Below are 25,044 nucleotides of genomic sequence, written 5' to 3' on the forward strand. Positions count from 1 at the left end.
TGCTGGCTGTCAGAGGTAGTTTTGGCCACAGCCACACCCACACCCACACCCACACACACACACACCACTGGGATTATATATATATAATTATAATTATATATATATATAATTAACAAAAGGATACTATTGTAACTAACATAAAAAGATTACACTAAGTGTACTTACGCTTTGTATAGTTGCATTTCAATAAACCATTTTCGCTGCTTGTTGTTTCCACGTGAGATCCATCTGTACTGGTCCCTTGAATAGTCATTCTTGTGTAGGCTTTCCAGAGCCACAAAAATGTAGACTTCTCCTCCTTTTGGAGCCACTGGTGGTTGGTGCATGACACATTCACCAGATATATCATTTTTGAATACTTTTTCAATAAGATCAGAAATGTATTCATATGTGAGTTCTTCTTGAAGATGTTGTAAAAATGGTCTATTGGCCATGATGAAAAATTCCAAAGACCAGTTTTCAGCAGTAACAAATACTCAAGTAGCTGGAGTTATGAGCACCTTCAAAGATCTCAGAGGTCCAACAGATCTGACTTACCTCTGCATCACACAGGGTTTTATGCTTTCAATTAAATGTATCTTCTTTGCATCTCACAGAAAGGACATGTGACCAGATTGTTGTATATTGGTAAAGATACATGGAGGTCATAAACAGGTCAGAATAATTAACAGAAATTATCAAGAGGTAGACAAAGATAAGAAGAGAGAATCCCCCACAAAGAACTTGATATACTTTAATAATGCTTAGGCTGGGTCCACACTGGTGTTTACAAAGTCTGCAGAGCTTTTCCATCCAGAACAGCTCAGCGGACTGAATGGGCATATTTCTTCCGTCTGCATGTGTATACAGACTGAACAAACGTGACCTCTGTAGACTTCTTTGGGGGTTCTGTAAGTCCATAAAATTTTGTTATTTTTAAATGGAATAAAAAATGTGTCATGCAATATTTTTTTTTCCTTCAGAATGAGGGGGGTGGGGGGGAGTGGGTGTCTGCAAGGGGACAGAGCCTAACAAGGGATTCAAAAATGGTTGCATACAATGTCTAATGTTGGCCATACATCAGACTAAGGCCAAGTCCACACTAGGTCCGTGCAGCCTCCGTTCGGGCTGCACGGACCTAGCCGGAACATAGAGGGAGAATGCAGCAATTCTTCCGTCGATGTTCCGTACAAGCCTAACCATAGGCTTGAACGGAACATCGGCGGAAGAATGCTCCGTCGGTGTTCTGTCTACATTCCGTGCTAGGTCCGTGCAGCACGAACGGAGGCTGCACGGACCTAGTGTGGACTTAGCCTCACTTAACCACAACCCTCCAAACTTTTATCCATCAAACCTGTTTGTCCAACTAAAACAGCGCGGCATAAATCTAACCAACTCTTCATCAGACAAGCCAACCTGCTGACCTTCTGTCCAACTTGAGATATCACCGGAGTAGGCTGGATTCACACTGCTCTATTGTCCCCCATGGGATTGCTGTGGCTTTCTTACAGCATCTGTTAGGGTACTGTCTGACACCTTTTAGTGTGGTATCCTAATGGATACAGTGAAATAGTTGCAAAAACACTGTATGAACTTCTTCTGCATGGTTTCAATAAATAATTTTTCTCAAAGACTGGCTATACTGAATAATTCCAGCAGAACCACAACTTCCAGCATCACAAACTGTCCATAATAGATAAAACAATAAACTAGATCTGTTAGTTTGAACTCTAATGCTGGCCATACACTAGGATGACATCATGCATCGTGTGGTCACAGTATATTTTTATGTAAGATGTTGTTTAAACGCGCACTCCCGCTCGACGTTCGTTGAATCTTATTTATTTTATTTATTTATTTATTTGATTTATACCCCGCCTATCTGGTCCGCACGGACCACTTCTATGTTCCTTCTATTTGACCATAAGATCCATCAATTTTCTTTGCACATCACGTGCGCATTGAGTGTGCCAGAATGTGCATTGGTAAATATAGGAGGAGTCAAATGGGAGTTGGTCCTGCAGCGAGTCATCCCAGTATATGGTTAGGGTAACCCTAACCACAAACCTTTAAAGGTTAATTTCATAATATCGATGATAGGACACTCGACAGTCAGAATATTACCCTTGTGGAGGTTGACCTTGCAGAACAGACGATCTTCTGCAAGTCGATCATTTTATATAGTCAATCTTGCACAAGAGCCGATGTTCTGCTTGTCGACTTTCCACAGTTGACCTAAGGAGAATTGACCTACTGGCCATAGACGGCCAGATCCCCAATAAACTAACCTGTCACCCTTGAGAGTAAATCAGCTATTACAGACAAAACTGGTTGTGGTACAATAGGTCTCAGCTTGCCTTCACAGACAGGTGATGCAGGGTTACAGGTTCTATCACAGTATGTGCCTAAAGTAAGGGTGCGCTGTACTGATACCTGGATTATCAACACAGCAGTTCCAGCTGTTTAATCGATGGCCGTTAGGTTAACTGTGAAAGTTTGACGGGCATGAGGTCAACTCATGTGGAAGGTTGAATTATGGTTATGGGTTGTAGTTGGAGTTAAGATTAGGGGTTAAACATAGGGTTTATTGTTAGGGTTAGGTTTTGGGCCTACGGTTTGGGTTTAGGGTTATTTCATTTTTTAAATATTGTGTTTTAATTCTGTTTTGTTTTTAGCCCCATTATGGGACTAGATTAGACTATGCGACCGCTTGATAGCAATACTGTATTACAATATACTAATTACAATATACTACCTATAAACAACTGACCAATACGGTCAAATATATGGGCCAATATGTCAAACTAGATCATATGCACTAAAAAAAAGACATAAACTACAGCCTTTATTAAAAATGATACATTTTATTAAATATTAAATAAACAGACAATAAACAGACAAAAATAAAAAACCCGATAATGGATGCAGACAAATGCTGGGTTGATATGCAAATTACACAATCCTTATTGCATAGTGATCAATAAGCAATCACAAAAAATACAACAAAGTAACAATATAAATAATCAATATAATAAATTATATCTTATAACCTCTAGTTTAATCCACTGGGGTTATTGGGGAAGCCTGTCCTAGGTGTCTGGTACCCTTTAAAGCTAAACTGTGCTGCTGCTGTACACTGCTGGCTACGCTGTAACCTGAGTACACTATGGGGAGATATCAGATACAGACTTCAGCTGTAGTCTTATCCTTTCCTGCTATGTCTAGCACCTGGCCATTGGAGCCGGCCACAGAACAGCCAGCACCAAGGCAGGTGAAAGCACCTGATAAGCTGCAAACAAATAATACTCCTTATATAAAATAAACATAGCAGCTGTGCTGTGAATGGTAACAGGCAACTCATGAGCTCCATACTAAAAAAAAAAAAAAGAATTGCTTTGAACACAATTGCTACTTTTTTGGCAAGTAGCTGTTTCTATGACCTATTTGTGTGCTTACATTCCTTCATTTATTTATTTTCTTTTATACTGGGATTACATGTTTGATGGGTCCATAACAGATTACCAGTTTTCCATATATTTATGGGTTCAACATATATTTGCTGTTCTGGAACGAATTAATATTCCATGTTGAGGGACCACTAAAAAAATAAAGCCATCATCCCACTGGAAACGCATAGAGACCAGTGCCAGGTATACATATATGCACTAATAACCCCATCATCCCACGTAAATCGGAAAGATACAGCCATCATCCCACTGGAAACGCATAGAGACCAGTGCCAGGTATACATATATGCACTAATAACCCCATCATCCCACGTAAATCGGAAAGATACAGCCATCATCCCACTGGAAACGCATAGAGACCAGTGCCAGGTATACATATATGCACTAATAACCCCATCATCCCACGTAAATCGGAAAGATACAGCCATCATCCCACTGGAAACGCATAGAGACCAGTGCCAGGTATACATACATGCACTAATAACCCCATCATCCCACGTAAATCAGAAAGATACAGCCATCATCCCACAGGAAACGCATAGAGGCCAGTGCCAGGTATACATACATGCACTAATAACCCCATCATCCCACGTAAATCAGAAAGATACAGCCATCATCCCACAGGAAACGCATAGAGGCCACTGCCAGGTATACATATATGCACTAATAACCCCATCATCCCACGTAAATCAGAAAGATACAGCCATCATCCCACAGGAAACGCATAGAGGCCAGTGCCAGGTATACATATATGCACTAATAACCCCATCATCCCACGTAAATCAGAAAGATACAGCCATCATCCCACTGGAAACGCATAGAGGCCAGTGCCAGGTATACATATATGCACTAATAACCCCATCATCCCACGTAAATCAGAAAGATACAGCCATCATCCCACTGGAAACGCATAGAGGCCAGTGCCAGGTATACATATATGCACTAATAACCCCATCATCCCACGTAAATCAGAAAGATACAGCCATCATCCCACTGGAAACGCATAGAGGCCAGTGCCAGGTATACATACATGCACTAATAACCCCATCATCCCACGTAAATCAGAAAGATACAGCCATCATCCCACTGGAAACGCATAGAGACCAGTCCCAGGTATACATACATGCACTAATAACCCCATCATCCCACGTAAATCAGAAAGATACAGCCATCATCCCACTAGAAACGCATAGAGACCAGGGCCAGGTATACATACATGCACTAATAACCCCATCATCCCACGTAAATCAGAAAGATACAGCCATCATCCCACAGGAAACGCATAGAGGCCAGTGCCAGGTATACATATATGCACTAATAACCCCATCATCCCACGTAAATCAGAAAGATACAGCCATCATCCCACAGGAAACGCAGAGAGGCCAGTGCCAGGTATACATATATGCACTAATAACCCCATCATCCCACGTAAATCAGAAAGATACAGCCATCATCCCACTGGAAACGCATAGAGGCCAGTGCCAGGTATACATATATGCACTAATAACCCCATCATCCCACGTAAATCAGAAAGATACAGCCATCATCCCACTGGAAACGCATAGAGGCCAGTGCCAGGTATACATATATGCACTAATAACCCCATCATCCCACGTAAATCAGAAAGATACAGCCATCATCCCACTGGAAACGCATAGAGACCAGTCCCAGGTATACATATATGCACTAATAACCCCATCATCCCACGTAAATCAGAAAGATACAGCCATCATCCCACTGGAAACGCATAGAGGCCAGTGCCAGGTATACATATATGCACTAATAACCCCATCATCCCACGTAAATCAGAAAGATACAGCCATCATCCCACTGGAAACGCATAGAGGCCAGTGCCAGGTATACATACATGCACTAATAACCCCATCATCCCACGTAAATCAGAAAGATACAGCCATCATCCCACAGGAAACGCATAGCGACCAGTGCCAGGTATACATACATGCACTAATAACCCCATCATCCCACGTAAATCAGAAAGATACAGCCATCATCCCACTGGAAACGCATAGAGGCCAGTGCCAGGTATACATACATGCACTAATAACCCCATCATCCCACGTAAATCAGAAAGATACAGCCATCATCCCACTGGAAACGCATAGAGGCCAGTGCCAGGTATACATACATGCACTAATAACCCCATCATCCCACGTAAATCAGAAAGATACAGCCATCATCCCACTGGAAACGCATAGAGGCCAGTGCCAGGTATACATACATGCACTAATAACCCCATCATCCCACGTAAATCAGAAAGATACAGCCATCATCCCACTGGAAACGCATAGAGGCCAGTGCCAGGTATACATACATGCACTAATAACCCCATCATCCCACGTAAATCAGAAAGATACAGCCATCATCCCACTGGAAACGCATAGAGGCCAGTGCCAGGTATACATACATGCACTAATAACCCCATCATCCCACGTAAATCAGAAAGATACAGCCATCATCCCACTGGAAACGCATAGAGACCAGTGCCAGGTATACATACATGCACTAATAACCCCATCATCCCACGTAAATCAGAAAGATACAGCCATCATCCCACTGGAAACGCATAGAGACCAGTCCCAGGTATACATATATGCACTAATAACCCGTTTTTAGATTAGTCATACATATTTACAAGCTTTATGTTGGTTATTATTTGTTTAAATTGAGCTTAAGTGAAAAAAGATAGTGACATCTAGGGGCTTGGAGGTGAACTGCAGGCAATCATCCCGATCATCCTTTTCAGTGATCATCCGTTTAGTACATCCCTTGAGTTTGTTTTTACTGTATTTTTTTTTTGATGGTGTTACAAGAAATTTTGGGTTTTTCTGCAGCGGACTAATACGGTAACGGTTCCCAGTTGTTTTGGAATTACGCGCTCTAGAGAAACGAAAGTCTTCCGTTTTTGAATATGTTTTTAGTATTGATTTTATTTACCGTTTTTAATATAGTACTTGTTTAATTCCTTTCCTAATACGTGTATATTTCCTGAGTTTTATGTGTTTGTGTGTGTGTGTTTAAATATTATCGTTTAATTGCTGTGAGCCGCTTTGAGCCCCTTTAAGGAGAAAGACGAGGTGAAACTATTGTGTTTAAGTAAAACAAATTGATAAATGAAATAAATTGAAGGACCCAGGTATTGCCATCATCACGGTATTGAGTTGTGTGACTCTTCACTTTTCTTCCGTCCTATCTCTATGCAAACGCAGCGCCTCCGGTTTCTGAACGTAAGACGGGAACCCGCCGGAAAGGGAAAAGAGACGTTAACCAGGAGGGCGCCTGCGCAGATCGCGGAAGGGAGAGCGCTGCTGGTGTCGCACGAAGTATAACATTAGGAGAAGAACGCGCGTTTCGCAGGTGGGTGGAGGGAGGCGACCTCGGGGCTTCTCTTACGAGGACTCCGAAGAGGCCAAGAGGTTCGCTAGGGTTAGGCTAGGCTGAGGGTCGGTCTGCTTCGGAAGTGGAAGGGGCCCGAGGAAGAGCCGTGCGGCCTTGTACTGGGCGGGGCGGAAGGCCTGCGGGACCTTGAGCCGAGCAGTCCCTGGGTGTAAACCGCCCAGAGTGGCCTTGCAGCCAGCGGGGCGGCCTCGACGAACAAAGAAGTAAAAGAAATAATCTCACCGGGTTGTGGGAAAGCTAAACGAGGGGCGTGGTGGGGTCGGGCCTCCTATGCCCTTTGGAGTGCCTTCAAGGCAAGGTCTAAAATCTTTTTTTTAAAACTTTAATTAGATTAATACCCCGCCCCTCTAGACCAGGTCTACTCCGGGCGGCTTACAAACATAAAAACATTACAAAGTCTTAAAGCATTAAAATATAAAAATTTTAACAATTATATAAAAGCCTTGCCAAGATGGGAAGATTAAAGAAAAAGCGAAGAGAGTTTAATTGACTGGAGGGAAAGCCTGCCTAAAATGCCATGTTTTCAAAGGGTTTTTAAAAACATCCAGTGAGGGTGCCAGTCAAATTTGTGTCGGGAGGCTGTTCCACAGCTGAGGGGCCACTGCCGAGAAGGCCCAGTTCCTTGTTCTTTCTTTCCAGGCCTCTCTCGGCATTAGGCCCCTCAGCCGTCCCTGCTGGCTTTGTCTGGTGATTGAGGTAGAACTAGGTGGGAGAAGACGCTCTGCCAGGTATCGAGGTCCCAAACTGTTTAGGGCTTTGTACGTCATCGTTAATAGAGTGGTGCCTCGCTTAGCGATCGCTCCGTTGAGCGATGAATTCGCATAGCAAGGGGGTCCGGGCCATTGCTGGAATGTTCGCTCAGCAATGGCCCTTATGGCGTTTTTTCGCTGTGCGATGATCGCTAAGCGGTTCGCTTAGCGATTTTTGCACAACGAAGCGGGGGAGAACAGCTGATCAGCGGTTCCAAAGTGGCCGCCGCAACTTTTCCCGCTGTGCCCTCGCTTACCGAGGGCGTGAAAATGGCCGCCCCATGGAGAAGCTTCGCTCAACTGTAAGTTTCGGGTCCATTGGAACGCATTAAACCAAGTTTAATGCGTTTCAATGGGTTTTTTCGTTCCGTTGAGCGATGTTTCCCATAGCGAGGGTTAATCTGGAACGGATTAACCTCGCTATGCGAGGCACCACTGTACTTTGAAGTCAATGCAGAAACGAATGGGCAGCCAATGCAGAGCAGCCAGGGTGGGAGAGATATGCTGATACTTCCTCACCCCACTAAGGAGCCTGGCTGCCGCATTCTGAACCATTTGAAGTTTCCGCATCAACCTCAAAGGCAGGTTCACGTAGAGTGCGTTACAATGGTCTAATCTCGAGATTATGGGCGTGTGGACTAGAGTGGTGAGCCCCCCCCCCCCCCGTCAAGGTACAGTCTAACAGATGTGAAACAAATTCAACGCCTCTCTAGGAAACTGGCAGAAATGGAAAAGTGAAATTTAAATACGAGCAGTCTAGGCCACAGGACTTTTCAGCATACATCCTGGAACTGTAGTACAATAATTATTTGCTGTGCACTGTTTCCATTTCACAGAGGGTTTTTTTAAAATCCTTGTAGTATTACCATGGGTTTATCCAGCAGATTGCAGTGTGATACCTATGCATCCTGCCTTTCACTGCTTGCCTCTTAGTATGTGATTGCCTACAAAAATTCATACCATAATATAAACAGCTAAAATCTACCAGGTGGCACATAGCAAGCTCAGTTCCCCAGCATACTGACAACATACAACACCAAATATGGTGGAGAGCTATTTGGATCATTAAACCAAGGGGTGAAGTACCATATCGGGTGGGAGAGGGGGAGGCAGAATCCTCACTAACAGCCCCTTTGAGCAGAACTGAGTTGCACAAAGGTACACTTTGGGGAGGTGGAATACCCAAAACCACACACCATTTAAACCTGTTGTGGAAAGGTGGGGGTTGTACAACAGTAAATGATCACCTTCCCTAAGATCATTTGATTTATCCTTGCAATGTTTATAAGTATAAATTAAGATGGTTTTATTCAAGGGAGGTGCATTTTAGAAATATACACTTTGATTCCTAGAGACTCCTGGGTAGAGCCAGTCCTTCTGAATAGATTTTTGCTGCACAAGAGTGCAGTAATGGATATTGTGCAACAGAGCAAATCAGTACTCCATAAGGCAATTCAAAAATGGGAGCACCCCAATTAAAAATGATAACAGACCTTGGATCAGCACCAGATTTAGCAGACCGCTGCGCCAAATTTGCAGATGTTTGGACAAACGGTTTTAGAATTATGAAGTAAAATTGTTCCCCCAATTCTAAATTTAAAATGATTTAACAAAATAGGAGAGCGGATTGATTCTTTTATCCCTCTTTCCACTTGTATTCATTTCAAAAGCATTTTGATGACTCTTCTGTGTCCCTTCTGCATATGCCTTGTGTCTCTGCCCATGCGTGAGAATGAGAGAGAACTGTGTATGTTAAAAGAGTAGGTATTTCTAGCTGTGTCTCTGTGAATGTGTGTATTCAGGGGAAGATTTGCGAGAGCTGGCTCTCTTGTACGCTGTGGCATGGGTGACAATTGGCACCAGGTGCCAAAGAAGATAAGGATCAGAAGTGCTACCTTTTCAGTCTCAAGAAAGATTACTTTGACTTTCTTGGCTGCATCAGGTGTAACTGGTGTCTCTTTCACTGCTGGTTTTCTGTAATAAGTGTTCTGTGCAGAACCTGTTTGTTGTCTCCCAATTCCTGGTCCTTGTTTTGTGCAGACTTAAACTGTGACCCATGTCTTCTTTTTCCACAGCCATTATGATTTCTGCAAAGCAACTAGCTGACTTCGGTTATAAGACATTTTCAAGCACCATGATACTTTTCACAGGGTGTGGCATATGTTTCATCAGCTATCAAGGATTTAAAACCATCATGTTGGCATCAGAGATTAGGAAGCATCAAGAGCAAAATTCTTCGAATTCACCATCACCCTGATATCTGACAAGATGATGCTTAACTCAAGACCAGTATGGTGCGGCAGATATTTCTATCAGAAAATGCAGCTCTCAGCTCTTCACTTTCAAGCCATGATGCTTAATATCTAGTTATTAAATTTCCTGATCACAGCCTCCCTTTGTTTCAGTAAACCAATGCCCAGATATATAAAAGAATGTTTTTTTTTCTATGTTGCTATGGTGTTCTCCCCATCTCAGAGAAGGACAAAAGAGAAACCTTTGGCATGAATGGATGATACAAAGGAGGAAAGGCTTGCCTTTTGCTGATTTCCTGCTGCAGTTTGAAGGCAACCAAATGCATGTCTGTCTCAATAATGTGTACATTTATGTAGAAGTAACCTGTGTTCTTCCATGTATCTTGGACAGATGTGTCCATTTTCCTATTTTGACATCTTTAAAAGCAAGTTTGCATTGATAGCTGAAACTCTGTTCCACACATCTTTCACAAAATAATCATACTATTTGTCATACAAATATTTGCAGAGACCTCAACAGATGGGAAACCTTGCCATCTAAGCATTCAGCCTGGAGGCAGGCGGTGTAGCAGGGCGTTTCCCATTTTGAAGAGACCCTTGTCCAGCAGGCCGAGGCAAAGAGGCAGTCCCCAAACCAACAAAATCAGGGAGCTGGACAGGGGACAGATTGTATTTGCCTTCAGTGTGGAAGGGATTGTCACTCTCAGCCACATTAGATGCTGTTCCAAGTCCTCTATTCAGAGCACGCTACCATAGTTTCTTGAGACTGAAGGATGCCTAATCTAAATTTGCAGAGAAGGATCAAAGGAGGATTTACTCTTTCATTTCTAAATAATATTTTTTTCAAAACACTGGGGAGAGGGAAGCTGAGGCAAAACAAATGTTTTGACTAGGGTGGAAATGGCTTCATGATACCGTGCTGCATAGAAAGTGTACTGACAAATTAAAATTATTTGACAGGAAATTGAAATGTTATATCTTGGTTTTAAAATTGTTTCAGGGAGAGATAAGCAGGCGCTGCTATTTACAGACAAGGAGATCTGGAGGTGAAGAGTTCCTCTGTGACCCAAATCAACTGTTTTTAAAGAATTGTTCCAAAGCTTTTGGCAGGCCCTCCATTAGATGATAATAGTTATAGCCATTTACTTTTTGTCTTAAAATATTATGTTCTTCATTTCTGGAAATTCTAAGCCAAGAGGATGGAACTAACCTGAAGTGTAAGCTGGCTCCCCTTCCTTGTGCTAATGCAATCCCAACTTCCTTACTGTTCCAGAAAACATTGGCTTTTAGCCTATACAACAGTGCAACATTACAAGCAACATGTACCTAACTATTAAAGTAACATGAGCACTGAAGTAGAAGTTTGGACATCCCAGTGTTACGACTCTAAATGTTATAGCTGTGCTGTTTTGCCAGAAAGCAAATTGGAACTGAAACACTCTGAAGGACAAACCAGAAGTTAGGATAAATTCACAGCAACTTGATGTCTAAGAAAATCTGTCTCTTGCCACAATGTGAACAGTTCCTCCAATCTGAAGTTCATGATGGACAGGCATGCAATGTTGTAACAGGAGGCATATTTGCTACAGATAAGCTGCTGATATTAGAGACAAGGTAGGAACTGAATGCATTGCAATGATGGTCTAAATATAATGGTTAGTCCATTACTTAAGATGTGATTAAGTGTCTATTCAAGATAGAAGCCGCTGGCCAGATTCTGGCCCATCCCATTAACACTTAAGTTTGGCACAAAAGGTTGTTGGCAGGTATTATTAATTTACTACCTTACTTGCAAAGATTCACCACAGACTATAAACTATGAAAAAGCACTGAAAATTCACTCTCCACTGTGTATTACCTACAAGTGTAAAACTTGCTATACAAACTTTTTTGATGCATAAGCATCACAAAAGCTAGCTCAAAGCGAGGAGATAATTTCATTCCCTGTGTGTAGGAGATGAGACTTAAATTGTAATGACATCAGCAGTGGCCCTCTAGGGGATGTTCAGACTTCAGTTTTCATCATCATGAGCATGCATACTGTAGCTGCTGATCAACAAAGTCAGACATGTATTTTGAATGTCCAAGTTGAGGTTTAAGAGTGTTTAGAATTTCTACTCAACTAGATTCTGACCCAAAACAATTTGACAGCACTGTTAAAATACTAAAAAGCATAATTAACATCTTTGGACTCTTATTTTTTGTTTTTATAGATTAATAATAGGCAATTGAGTATTGACCAGAGCTTGCATAAATGTGCTTTGGCTATAAGAGACATGGAATGTTTTAAAGGACAACTCGCATAATAGTAGATCCAGATGTGCTGCTTAGGAGTGAATGGAAACTGACATGAAAATTTGGAGTTAGCAATAGTGCCTACTGAGTCAACTGCATAAATATGCGATTTGTTCTGCACAGTTCAGATTACCAGTTTGCCCTTTAATAAACCTGTACAGTGGTGCCTTGATTTATGACCATAATCCGTTCCAGAAGATGGATGTAAATTGAAGCACGATTTCCCATTGAAATGCATGGGAACGTGATTAATCCATTCCAACATTTTTTTAAAATACCAAAAATATAAAGCACACAGAAAGCCCCATCAGAAGGTGCTGGGGCTGAAAAAAAACCCACGAAAATAAACATCACAGCAAGTCCCACGTTGGGACTAAAAAAAAAAATCACCAAAAAACAACAGCACAGGAACATAATCTCCCCCAGCCAAAAGCCACCCAGAACAGTTTTTAAAAAGCAGCACTTTACCTTACAAGTCTGAAGCCACCTCCGATGGCACTCACTCCCCAGTGAAGCCGGCCATGGCAGAGGGTGAGACGGGCAAGCAGCTGGAGTGCCCTGGTCAGCCTCCTGGGGCTGGGATGCCGCCGTGGCCGCAACTCTGGGCAACAAGGGGACTGGACCTAATTCTCCACACAGGGAGGTGAAGGCTCCGAGTGAGCCCGGCCACGTGGCTTTCTTTTGGTGCCACCTCCAGCTCCGGTGGAAGCTCAGCTCAGAAGAGCTCCAACAGCAAGGGCTGCCAGCCACCCATCCAAGGGACCGCCCCGTGTAAAAAGAGCTGCACAGAAGGAAGCCTTTTTCCAGGGGGGAACCTCTTCACCCCAGACACCCTGTGGAGCCAGAGACCTAGGTTAAGAAGTCCTGGTAGGAGTGCCGTCTCTCCCCAAGGGGATGCAGACCACCTTCTACCCCATCTAGAATGATGCACCGAGTAGACACTTGGAATTTAGAGACCGGTATGAGGGGGTTAACCGTCTCTACCCAGACCGAACTGGAGGTGGTGGGAAAACAAGAAAGGGGGCGGTCTCTGGTGGAGGCGGGAGCAGGGGATATAAATATGGACCGGGACAATATACCGGGAGGTTGGGAGACAATATGGTTGCAAGATCCTTGGACTGGATGCTGGGAACAAGTCAAAGTGGCCAAACAGGAGGCTGAAAATAGAAGAAGAAAGGGACTGCCCCAGCGCCCATCCTATTGGGGTGAGTTGGAGACGCGTGGGTGGCGGTGTTGACTATGTGAGGAGAAAGAAGCTGCAGAAAGGGAGAAGGAAGCTCGCCGAGCATGGCATATGGAGGAGCTGAGGAAGGTGATGTGTTTACCTGGACCGTGGGATGCCCAACTGGGAGAGGGATCCCCGCTGTGGGGATGGACAGGAGACGAGGAAATCATCCCATTATTGATAATTGAGGGAAATGAAGATGGAACCCAAGAGCCTGAGCAGGTCTTGGCGGGACCATGGGAATCTAAATCTTTGAACCCCTTCGAAAGCGCCATGTGGTTGGCCTTGCGAGAGCTGTTAATCTCACAAGAGAAGTTCATGACGAAACCTGTTGATGTTTCTGTTCCGTTACCAGAGTTAATAGAGACAATTCTTTTGATTCCAAAATGACTCATGGTTTATTTGGAGACAGGGAGGCCCCGTGATCCAAACCCTCACACACCCACTTTGGGTGTGGAAGGTGGCAGCGTGCATCTTTGCACGGCATGGTTTTGACTGGCTCTCAAAGGCGCCAGAAATCGAGCTTTGAGGGACTGCACAGTCCTGCCACGTGCAACCAGAGCGCAGTCTCCACTGCGCTAGGCAACAGCTCCGTCCTCCTGCCTTCCCTCGCTGGCCTCCGGCTGACGGGAAAGGGGGAAGTGCTTCAATGGTGCACCGTTGGCAAAGGCAGGAAGTGCCCACCGCCAGAGGGGGAAGAGACGTTACCCCGCCGCACTTGCTCTTATTGCTCCCACACACGCACATGCCTCTTTTGGCTTGCCTTGAGTTGGGACTTGGAGACTTTGCAGCTCCGGTCCAGGTCAAGGACGGTGAAGGCGTGCCAGATCGGTGTCAGCATCTCTTCCTTCAGGCTTCCCATGGCCACATGGCTTTCCTTCGGCACCGCCTCCTGCTCCAGCACTGGCTCTGCCAAAGGAAGCCATGCAGCCGGGTGAGCGCTGCTGCTGCCCAATGGGCTCCTCCAGAATACCTGCAGCCACTCTCCTCCACCCTTCAGCCCCACTGAGGTCAGTATGGAGAGCCCTTGGAAGCCCCTACTCCCCGTGCCCCGGGGAGCGCTAGAGGATTCCTGCTCTAACCGTTGGGTTAGAGCAAGAGTAACAGAAAGAGCTACTGTACAAAGAAGCAGCTTCTTCGCCACCAACGGTTAGCAATTTGAATTTCCCAGCTTTTTTCCCCTGCCTCTTTTGTTCGTAAGTGGAAGCTCCGGCCACAAGTTGAAGCAAAATTTGGTGGCTGGAGCTGGTCGTAAGTTGAAATGGTCATAAGTAGGGATGTATGTAAGTCGAGGCACCACTGTATTACCGTATTTTTCAGTTTATAAGATGACCAAATGTATAAGATGTCCCCCTTTTTCTAACCCCAAATTAGAAAATTTGATCCCTGCTTTTCCCTTTCTTTTGCTAAGCCACAGAGCTTAGCAAAAGGAAGGGAAAAGCAGGGATCAAAAGGCTCCCCTTGACCACCACTTTTCTCTTCCATTTTGCTAAGCCCTGTGGCTTTGCAAATGGCAGGGAAAGGCGCCAGTCACTTTGACAGCCGCTTTTCCCTGCCTTTTGTGAAGCACTGCTTCTCCCTTTTTGCTAAGCCCTGCGGCTTTGCGAAAGATAGGGAAAGGCAGCAGTCACTTTGACAGCCGCTTTTCCCTGCCTTTTGCGGAGCCATGGAGCTCAGCAAAAGGAAGGGAAAGGGGGCGGTCAAAACGGCTCCAGCGGTGGAAGCAGCAGCAGGAGGCAGAGACGGGCAAAGAAGCAGCCTGGCTTGGCCGCCTCTGGCTGCTGCCACCATCGCCCAGTCACAAGGAGACGATCGCTGGAGGGGGTGATTGGGTGGCGGCAGTCAATGGGCAGCAGCCAGAGACAGCCGAGACGGGCTGCTGCTTTGCCTCAGTCTCCACCTCCTGCTGCTGCCTTCCATGTATAAAATGACCCTTAATTTTTCCTCTAATTATTTTAGGAAAAAAATTTTATACACAGAAAAATACAGTAGTTTGCAACAAGAAGCAGTTAGCAATCCTTAACTGCAGCACGCAGATGACCATCAGTAAAGCAAAATACAAAGATGCTATTTTTCACACCGTTTTTTAATCACAGAGTAAACAATAGTATAAAATGATAATAACTCAGGGAATTTTCAAAGTCCTGGGTATGACAACACTTTGCTGCCTTCCAGCTCCCCTGAAGTACCTTTGAGTAAAAAGGGGGTGGGTGGGAGGACAGAGTCCATATGTGGCAGCCTCTCCATCCCAGTGGTATATCACAAGTGACTGAAGAAGGTGCGGCACACTTCTGTTCTGAAAAAACATGGGCACATTTGTAAGATGCTCCATAGGAAAATCAGCAAGACAACGGATCACCCATTTCTATAATCCCATGACACAAATGCATCCATTTCTTTATGGGATGTGCCTTCGGAGTCATAGAATGTGCAGGAAAAGCAGGTGATCTTAGAAAATCATGATGAAAACTTTGGAGATGCTATCCAACTCAAAAGAAAAAAAAAGAGGTAAAGAATGCCAGCTTTCTCTTCTCCACTGATCCAAACAAGCAGACGTAAAACTTTATCATTGGGGTGCCATGCACTCACTAATAAGCAAATCCTGTTTCCCATTGCCAGAGTCAAAAGCTTGTGTTTTCTAACTATGGGACAGACTAGGCTCCATAGAATACTAAATTGGCCCTTCCAAGATGATGGGGTAATCTCACATCAAAAACAGACCACAGGGTCAATAAACCGGGAATATGATTCAGCAGTAGTAGACAGCCCTTCTGAAAATCAACAGACCCAACCTAAATACATCCTTTCTCAGTTTGAGCCTATCCTAACACAAACAAGCTCTTCACTCTCTCACCTTTCACAAACAAACATGAGACACGTAATACAGGATTCTTACGGTCTTTAAGAAGTGAAACAGGAAATAGCTGGTGTACTAGCAAATCACCTCGATCCTTTCTGTGCAAAACTGCCTGCACTGAGCCCATTTCAAATTTATTGAAAGATTTGTGGCTGAAGTGGCAGTTTGATTAAAGACTTCTTCGGAATGTGGAGCACAACATATTTAGAGATTTTTGACAAATGTCTGTATTTTCTGGAGGCCTCTCTGTTTCATCTTCTTACTCCTCTTCTGCCCACTGGTCACTAGTTATATGGCCATTAATCCGGTTGCTGTCACTGACTGAAGGGCTAAGGATTCCTTTTCTATTATTTGAAGTCACTTCTTCCTCTTCAGAGCTACTCTCCACGTCGCTACGTTCGTCTTTTGATACCTGACAGAAAAAAACACAGTGAGTCTATTGCAAATAGAAGGCTTTTTAATACCACCAATGAATTAGTGCTACACACAATTGGTTTTTGTTCAAACATTACAGCTTCCAAATTCAGATGCAAAGCTAGAGAACCTAAGAAGAACTACTAAGAAGAAGCAGGGTTCAGAGAGTGAGAAGAGAATAAGAGTCAGGAAGTTTACATGGCTTTTGATACCTGACATAATTTCCGCAAAAATGTCCTTTGGAAAGGAACTTTAGCTCTACAATCTAAAAGGCTATGTTAGGGAGATGTGACTTTCAGACCTCTTTAGATCACACTACTATGGGAGGAGGAATTAAACAGAAAGTAGTACTAACCCTACATTTCCATTCTCCAAACTAATTTATTTTTATTCGTAAGAGAATGCTTTCTCCTTTACAGTTTTCAAAAATGCCTCTACTGACTAACTAAAAATCACATTTGAAAACAAATTTTGCAGAGAGTTCTGTAATCTGGCCTGGAAAAAAATCTTTTTTTTTAGTCTATAACTGTTGGAATTCTTAAACAGAGAAATACTTCAAAACTCTGTCATTAAGTGCATCTCAGATAATGGCAACACATGTAAGCCTTCCTGACAGACCTCAAAGGGCAAACATTAAGCTTCCAATTTTCCCTTAGGTATCCAGGTCCTAAGTAGGTTTGCAGCTTCATCAAGACTCAGCATTACATCTGAGTTGAGCCCCAAAGAGACTGATAGCTGCATTCCTGGAGCAGCCAAAGGAGCAACAGGTTACCCACCTGTAATTGTAGTTCTTCGAGTGGACCTCTGTGATTCACACCCTGGGTGATTCGTGCCTGCACAGAGCCTCATTGGAAGATTCTAGAGCTTCTGCAGTAGCAATGAACACATCAGAATATGCCCTTCCCCACCCATATAAGTACTTTGGCTCCAAGCATCCCCTTTCAGTTGTGTCAACCGCCACTTAATAGTAAGCAAACAATGGCGTGACGGGAGGACAGGCGGGATGTGTGAATCACAGAGGTCCACTTGAAGACTTGAAGAACTACAATTACCGGTGGTTAACCTGTCGTTCTTCTTCGGGGCCTCTGTGAATCACACCGTGGGTGACTAATAAGCTGTCTTACCCAGAGGCAGGGTGTCATGCCAAGGTAGAGGCTAGAACAGCACGTCCAAATGCCGCATCAGACTTCTGCAGGAGGTCAAGTCTATCATGACGGATAAACGTGGATGGCTGTGGCCAAGTGGCAGAGGCGCAGACATCCAGAAGAGGTACGCTGCAGAGAAAGGCTGTAGAGGCTGCCACTGCCCTGGTGGAGTGAAGGCGAACCACTCTAGGGGCTGGTTGTTGAGCAAGTTGATAAGCCAAATGAATGGTGGAGGCGACCCATCTGGAGATAGATTGGGAAGTCACCTGATGGCGTTTTGTAGGTAGCTGATGCCTTATGAAGAGACAAGATGACTGTTTAAAAGGTTGGGTACGCTGGAGATAAAAAGCCAGAGCTCTTCTGACATCCAACGTATGGAGTATTTTTTCTTGGTTTGAAGATGATGATGGAAAAAATGAAGGAAGGACAATTGGCTGGGAAAGATGAAATTGAGAGACAATTTTGGGGAGGAAATGTCCATGAATAACTTCACCTTATCAGAAAAAAAACATAGATAAGGGTAGTCATAGCCTAAAGCTGTCAATTCACTAGCTCATCGAGCTGAGGTGATGGCTACGAGAAAAGCTATTTTAAAGGTGAGGAGTCTTAAGTCAGTTGTAGCTAATAGCTCAAAAGGAGCTTTGGTAAGCTGTTTCAAAACAAGAGTTAGCAACCACTGTGGAGAGAGAGGTCAAGTATCGGGGTAGATATGAGACTTTTCAGAAAACATCTCGTTGTTGGATGTTCGAAGAAGTTTGCTGCTGGAGAATTTGGAGGTTGGTATGATATTATTGCCGAAAGGTAGACTCTCAAGGATGAGATGGAGGCCCTTGGATTTGAGATGTAGGAGGAAGCGGAGAACAGTGGAAAAGTGATGGATTGATGGAGGATGAGGAGGAAGATTTGGTAAAGGATTGAAATTTCTTCCACTTGTACAGGTAGGCTTTCCTTGTGAATGGTTTTTTAGCATGACGAAGAACATTCATTAATGAGGGAGAATCCTCCATGCTGCCAGGTAAGTCCAGGTGTAGGGCTCGGGAGTGTTCTGTGTGAAAAGGTGTGGCAGGTGGGGGAGATTGTGGATGTCTGATGAGAGACTGCAGAGAACTTGGAACCAAGTCTGTTTTGGCCACCAAGAGGCTATAACAATGGCATTGGTTTTGTCTTGTAGACGGACAACAACTTGTGGAGGAGCGGGAACGGCAGAAAAAGGTAGGTAAGAGTCTTGGGCCAACGGCCAACAAACGCTTCTCCCTGGGAATGTTTTCCTATTCCTGTTCGGCAGCAATACAGTTGGCATTTCTGATTCGCTCGAGAGCTGGTGTGCCCCATTTCCGGCATAGTTGGTGGAATACTGATTGATCTAGTTCCCACTCTTGAGCTTGGCATCTGTACGGCTGAGTGAGTCTGCCAGGTCACTGTCTTGACCAGCAATGTGTAAGGCTGTGAGACAGATGTGATGTTGCAGACATCACTCCCAGAGGTCGAGCACTAAGTAGAGACCTGGGGAGTGGGTGCCACCTTGTTTTAGGATGTAGTACATTGCCGTGGTGTTGTCGGTGGCGATCTGTACCATTTTTCCTACAAGGAGGTTTCTGAAAGCCTTGCAGGCCTTTATGACAGCTAGTAGCTCCAACTTGTTTATGTGGAGCAGGTTTTCTCTTGTGAGACCATTTGGCGTGGACTGTGAGGGATTTGCAATAAGCCCCCCAGCTGGTGCAACTGGTGTCGGTAGTGACTTGCATTCGTGGGCATGGTTGTTGGAACAGTCGCCTGATAGAAAGGCTGGTATGGGAATGCCACCATTGAAGTTGAGAGGCCAATTCTGGAGTGACTCTTAGGAGACTGTGGGGAAAGTCTGTTAGTGGATCGAATAGGGCCAGAAACCAGGATTGGAGAGATCTCATTTTGAGACACACATGTTGTACACCTGAAGAGGCCATGGTGCCTAGAACTCATTGTACCATTAAGGCAGGTATCAAGGCATGCGGAGTGAAGCTGCGAAGTAAGGTGAAGAGATTTTGTCTCTTTTTTACAGGAAGGAACGTGTGAGCTCGTGTGGAGTCTATGAGTGCGCCTATGTAATGTATAGTCCTTGTAGGTTTTAATGTTGATTTTTGTTCATTGATAGACTGAGATCATGAAAAAGGGTGAGGGTGAAACAGGTGTCTTGTCAAACTTTGCAACAGGAGTGTGCTACAAGGAGCCAGTCATCGATATATGGAAAGACGAGAATGTTTTGAAGTCTGAGGTAGGTGGCTGCCAGCCACCTACCTCATGCACTTGATGAACACCATGCACTTGGTGAACACTCTCAGAGCTGTTGCAAGGTCGAATGGCAGTCTTTTGAATTGGATCCAAGTTGGAAATGAAGGAATTTTCTGTGTGTGGGATGCATTGCAATATGAAAGTAGGCATCTCTTAGGTCTATGACGGTGAACCAGTCATTTTTTCAAAGTAAGGAAAGAACTGATTCTAGAGTAACCATGCTGAATTTTGTGGAGACGATGTAGTTGTTTAATAATCTTAAATCCAGAATAGGGCGAAGGCCCCCCATCTTTGTTGGGGACAGTGAAATAGCAAGAGAAAAAGCCGGTGTTGTTTTGATTGACGGGTTGTATGGCATCTTTGAGAAGCAAATTTGTTATTTCTTCTTGCAGGGGTTGTGATGGAGGAGTAGCGACGTGTGTTGTCAGAGGAAGTGTGAATAAGTGGACGTGGTAGCTGTTCTTGATGATGGAGAGTACCCAGGAATCTGTAGTGATGGATTCCCATGCAGGTGTTTCCAGAGGGCAGGGTTGGTGGGGTGGTTGGCAGTCTCAGTCAAAGGAACATCAAACATGGTGTTTGGGTTTCCAGTCATTCCGCCTAGTGGCAGGCTGTTGCTGGGTTTTGGCTCTTTGGTTTTTGAAGTATGGATTGTAAAAGGTTTGTCGTGGAGGGTCTTGTTGGAACCTCTGGTACATGTTATAGGGCTGTTTCCATTGATTTTGCTGAGGACGTTACTGGTAGGAAGGGTTAACTCCCCAATGTCTGACTGCTGAACGTTTCTTTTGTACGTTCTCTAGTATATTGTCAGTTTTAGCATCAAAAAGACCTTCTCCATCAAAGGGGAGGTCTTGGCCCAAGCATCTTCGGCTAAGCCGGCCATTCTGAGCCAAGAAAAATGGCATAGGACTACTGAAGTGGCCATGGACTTGGCTGTAGCGTCTATGGTGTGGAGGGCGGAAAGCATTTGTTGTTTAGCAATGGAGAGACCTTCTTGTTGGAAGGTCTGAACCTAGTATCATTTTATCCTCTGGTAGGGATTCAATAAAGGTGGACATGTTGTCCCAGAGGAAGCATTGTTAAGCTCCCATGGCTCCTTGATAATTAGTGACTCGCATGGTGAAGGCTGTGGAAGAGTAAAGCGACAGGAGTGTGCTACAAGGAGCCAGTCATCAATATCTAGAAAGACACCAATGTTTTGAAGTCTGAGGTAGGCAGCTACCGGCGCCATGCACTTGGTGAACACTCTTCTGACCCATGGAGTCTATTCGTCGGCTGTCTTTATTTGGTAGTATGAGAGATTGTTGGTATCGACATTGAGAGGCCTCGACAAATGTAGAATTTGGAGCTGGTCGTTTTTGGAGGAAAATAGCTCCTGAGTCATGGATTCTATAGAGATTATCAATCTGCTTAGACATGGTATGGGAGGAACCTGGTTTTGTCCAGGATCTCTGCATAGTACTAAGGAGAGATGGTAACATCGATATGTGCACCGGAGTGGTCGTATTTTTAGAGATTAGATCATATAGATCAGGCTTGTCCAACTTGCGGCCCAAGGGCCGCATGCGGCCCAGGTCAGCTCATAATGCGGCCCAGTGGAATTTTTTTTAAAAGAAATTCCAAAGTTTCAAGTTACACTGCCGGCGCTTGCGGCCGGGGCACGTCACAACAGTAGAGGGGGAGAGAGGGAAGGAAGGAGTGGGAGGGAAGGGAACGGGGGGCTGCGTGACTGCATTGCGCCGTCCCCGTCAATAGGTGGACCCCCTCCCGGCCCCATAAAGCCACTGGAGTCAAAGCTGGCAGCCTCTGCTGTCTGAGATCGCAGCTGCCGGTAAGTGCGCTTGGAGCGGGGCTGTGGAGGACGGCTAGGGCTGCCCCCCATGCGGCCCAAACCAAATTTATGTGCGGCCCAAACCAAATTTTCATCTTCTAATGTGGCCCAGGGAAGGTGAAAGGTTGGACACCCCTGATATAGATGATCGTCTGGTTCCGTTGATAGTCGGTGAACTTGCAGATCAAGGGATTTAGCCATGCGAATCGTAAGTTGGGCATAGGTCTGGAAATCCTCTGCTGGTGATGGTGGGCCAGTATCGACAATGTCGAACTCTGGAGAGGTAAGTAACACCGATGGAGTCTGCGATCCATGGTCAGAGCCATCAAGGTCGCGTCTGGAGTCAACGGACTGTCAATCAACTTCGGTGTCGGGAGGCTGAGTCTCGTAGTATTGCCAGTTATGAGTTGGAAGAGATGGAGGCGGCATGTCCATGGACATCTGTCCTATGTCAAGGATCGTCGACATCGAAAGATGGTGGTTGAGTGTCAACGGACATTGTTTGATAGGGATGGACCTCGGTGTTGAACTCTGTTTCGTAACAGTGCCGGGGTCGATTACTTGGATTTACTGGAGGACAGGAACTGTGTTGATGTAACAGAATGTAGCAAGTGTCCACGGACCAGGATGAATATCGAGGATCACTGATATCAGAGCCTGCGTCTCTGTTATGTCGAAACAGAGGTTGCTGATGCGATGGCATAGCAGTAGAATAAACTGACGCTGGCGATGCCGAGCATGAAGAGTGATTTATGTCATCTATTGTAATAGGAAAGTATCGGGAGGCTGGGGCTGCAAAAGTCTCACGTGTGGCTGAAATCTGCTCAACTGTCCAAGGTTTCTTCGATACCAAGTAGGGAGCAGGTTGAGGTGATGTGGTCGGTTCAACACCGATGGTTGTTGAGAGGCAGGCCAACTATTAGATGGTATTACTGAACTGGGTAAAATACCTGGTTGACTAGTTGGTGTAGTTTATCGAGCAGAGCACTGGTTGGGGCAAATGGCAACCCGATGCATGTGCTGAACATGGGTTTGAACCACACGCGATGAAGCGAGCTGTCGAGATTGTTGATGTCCTGGTTAGGGATCGGTGGTCGATCCGAGGACATTGAATATGGAACGGTATCGAGCCATTCGGGATGGGAATCCTTGGGCTATGGAATAACCAAGGATTGCTGCAAGGAATGGAAGGTTGTGGATTGGGAGGAGAGGACGTTAGTTGGTTGACTCTTATCATCCCATTCTGGAGACTGAGAACAGGGTTGATGAGACGGACGTCTGTCATCATCTGAGGGAGATCCGACTGAAATTGATTCAGAGTTGTGGTTGTGGTGGGATGTCTGTAGGTTCAAACTGTTTAGCTTGTTTAGGAGGAACAGGCTCCGGACCTGGAGCAGCTTCAGTAGGACTCTGAGGTTTAGAAATTGTTTTCAAAGTTGATGACTTTGGTATGAAGGGTTTCAATTTGTGTATCTTCGAGGTCTTAGACAATGCACGTGGAGAATCACAATGAGCTGGTGTAGCCAATGGACGTTGTTTCAATGATTCAGTAACGGCTTTTCCTATTGATTTGGTTTGGGTAGTGGCCTACTGGGAGGTTGGGCCATTTGAACTGGTTGTAAGGATTGTTCCCAAAGTCGGAGTTTTAGCCTCGAGAGGCGAGATTGAAGAACAGGAGGAAGTGTGATGTTCTCCCAAACAGAAGTGACACTTACCGTGTCCGTCGGAAAGTGGGATCTTATTATCACAGACAACGCAGTGCTTAAACAGGCCCAAAGGGGCCATGAATAGGAGAAAATAATTGAGGAGAAAAATCGATGATTGGGGGGGTGCTGCGGCCGGAGGCCAAGCGAGGGGAAAGGAAAATCTCTGATGATAAAAGAGTTTTATCTAATAGTTTAAAAGAAGAAGATTGATAACAGGGAGGAATCAAAATAAGCTCTCTTTCTCTTTTACTCACAGAAGCAGAAATATGAGGCTCTCAATACAGCGATTGAAGAAAACTGAAAGGGGACGCCTGGCGCCAAGGTACTTATACGGGTGGGGAGGGGCATATTCTAATCTGTTCATTGCTACTGCAGAAGCTCTGGAATCTTCTGCTGAGGCTCCGTGCAGGTGCAAATCACCCAGGGTGTGATTCACAGAGGCCACGAAGAACTGGTTATTCTACAAAACCACTTGAATGTTCACAACACAGCCTCACACAGAGTATCTTGGAGCAGCTCAGCTCTATCTACTTTTGAACTAATCAGACCACAAGCTACAAACGTGTCTTCATAGTCCTAGATCCTTCCTACCCAGCCTGATCTGGATCTACACTACCTCTTTTGTTACCCTGCAGATCTGCTCCAGAAATTCTGGACACAGAAAGAAATAAAATACAACTAGGATGCTGACTTGCTTTTAAATTGCCTGTTCCTAGGTTTACCACACCTCCATTCAGTGAGCAGAATACCTAATGGGCTGGGGTTTCACTAGCAAAGCCACGGCACTGTTTCCTAATCTTACTCTTATGGCTGCATGGGAGTTGAGGGCTTGCTAATACAGTGGCACAAATCAGGATACAACTCAGGCACCACTGAGTTCTGCTTGGTTAGGGTCCCAATGTCTTTGCTGGATCACATTCCTTCCACTCTGAAATATTCAAGATGGAGAACAGAAAGCCATAACTACTCCCATCCTCTGCCTCCTGCATCAATCATGGAATTGAAGAACAGCTGCTACAGAAATCAGAAGATATATTCAAGTGGGGAAGAGAACTTAAAGGTAATGGGAACAGATTCCCAAGGACCTGTACTTGTTATATTTTGCACATTTCTATATTAAAAGTAAGATAAAGACACAAGACTTTCTTTCATTCATCATGGGGGGGGGGGAGAGGGCTCCTGGGAAATGTGTCACATGCCACATATTTCTGGATGGAGTATTCAAAGACACATGCAGAACCAGAATGCTATTCATTACTGCACCAACTCGTTCTATATTATGAAAGCAATTTTTATTGTAACACAGAATTCTTACAAAAAAAAAAAAAACCACCCAAAAAACTGTAAAACTTTAAAGGTGCTTCTGCACTAAAAATGCCAGATCCAATACATTTCACAATCTATTCTGTGGTTATAACTTGCCTGACTTACCACAAGGT

At 44.7% G+C, this 25,044-nt stretch overlaps 1 protein-coding gene and 1 long non-coding RNA gene across 5 annotated transcripts in view; one reads left to right on the plus strand and one right to left on the minus strand.

The window, feature by feature from the left end:
• Positions 1 to 11,156: 11,156 nt before the first annotated feature.
• LOC140704612 (uncharacterized) lies at positions 11,157 to 24,744 on the plus strand. 2 transcript variants are annotated; one of them, XR_013541103.1, is made up of 4 exons: positions 11,157 to 11,478; positions 18,739 to 18,815; positions 18,972 to 19,012; positions 23,862 to 24,744. It is a non-coding gene; the product is annotated as an uncharacterized LOC140704612 (long non-coding RNA). The 2 variants fall into 2 exon arrangements; XR_012083920.2 differs by lacking the exon at positions 11,157 to 11,478 and having other exon boundaries at positions 18,685 to 18,815.
• Positions 15,453 to 25,044, minus strand: part of CERS5 (ceramide synthase 5) — a 75,433-nt gene continuing 65,841 nt past the window's right edge. For all 3 annotated transcript variants that reach the window (XR_002299768.3, XM_020784325.3, XM_078384403.1), the window contains one exon: positions 15,453 to 16,653. Coding sequence is in view for 2 of the 3 variants with exons in the window: in XM_020784325.3 (XP_020639984.2) it covers positions 16,501 to 16,653 (153 nt within the window). In the remaining variant the exon portion in view is untranslated. The remainder of the gene's footprint in view (positions 16,654 to 25,044) is intronic.

This window comes from Pogona vitticeps, chromosome 2, assembly GCF_051106095.1.
Source record: "Pogona vitticeps strain Pit_001003342236 chromosome 2, PviZW2.1, whole genome shotgun sequence".
Lineage (NCBI taxonomy): Eukaryota > Metazoa > Chordata > Lepidosauria > Squamata > Agamidae > Pogona > Pogona vitticeps.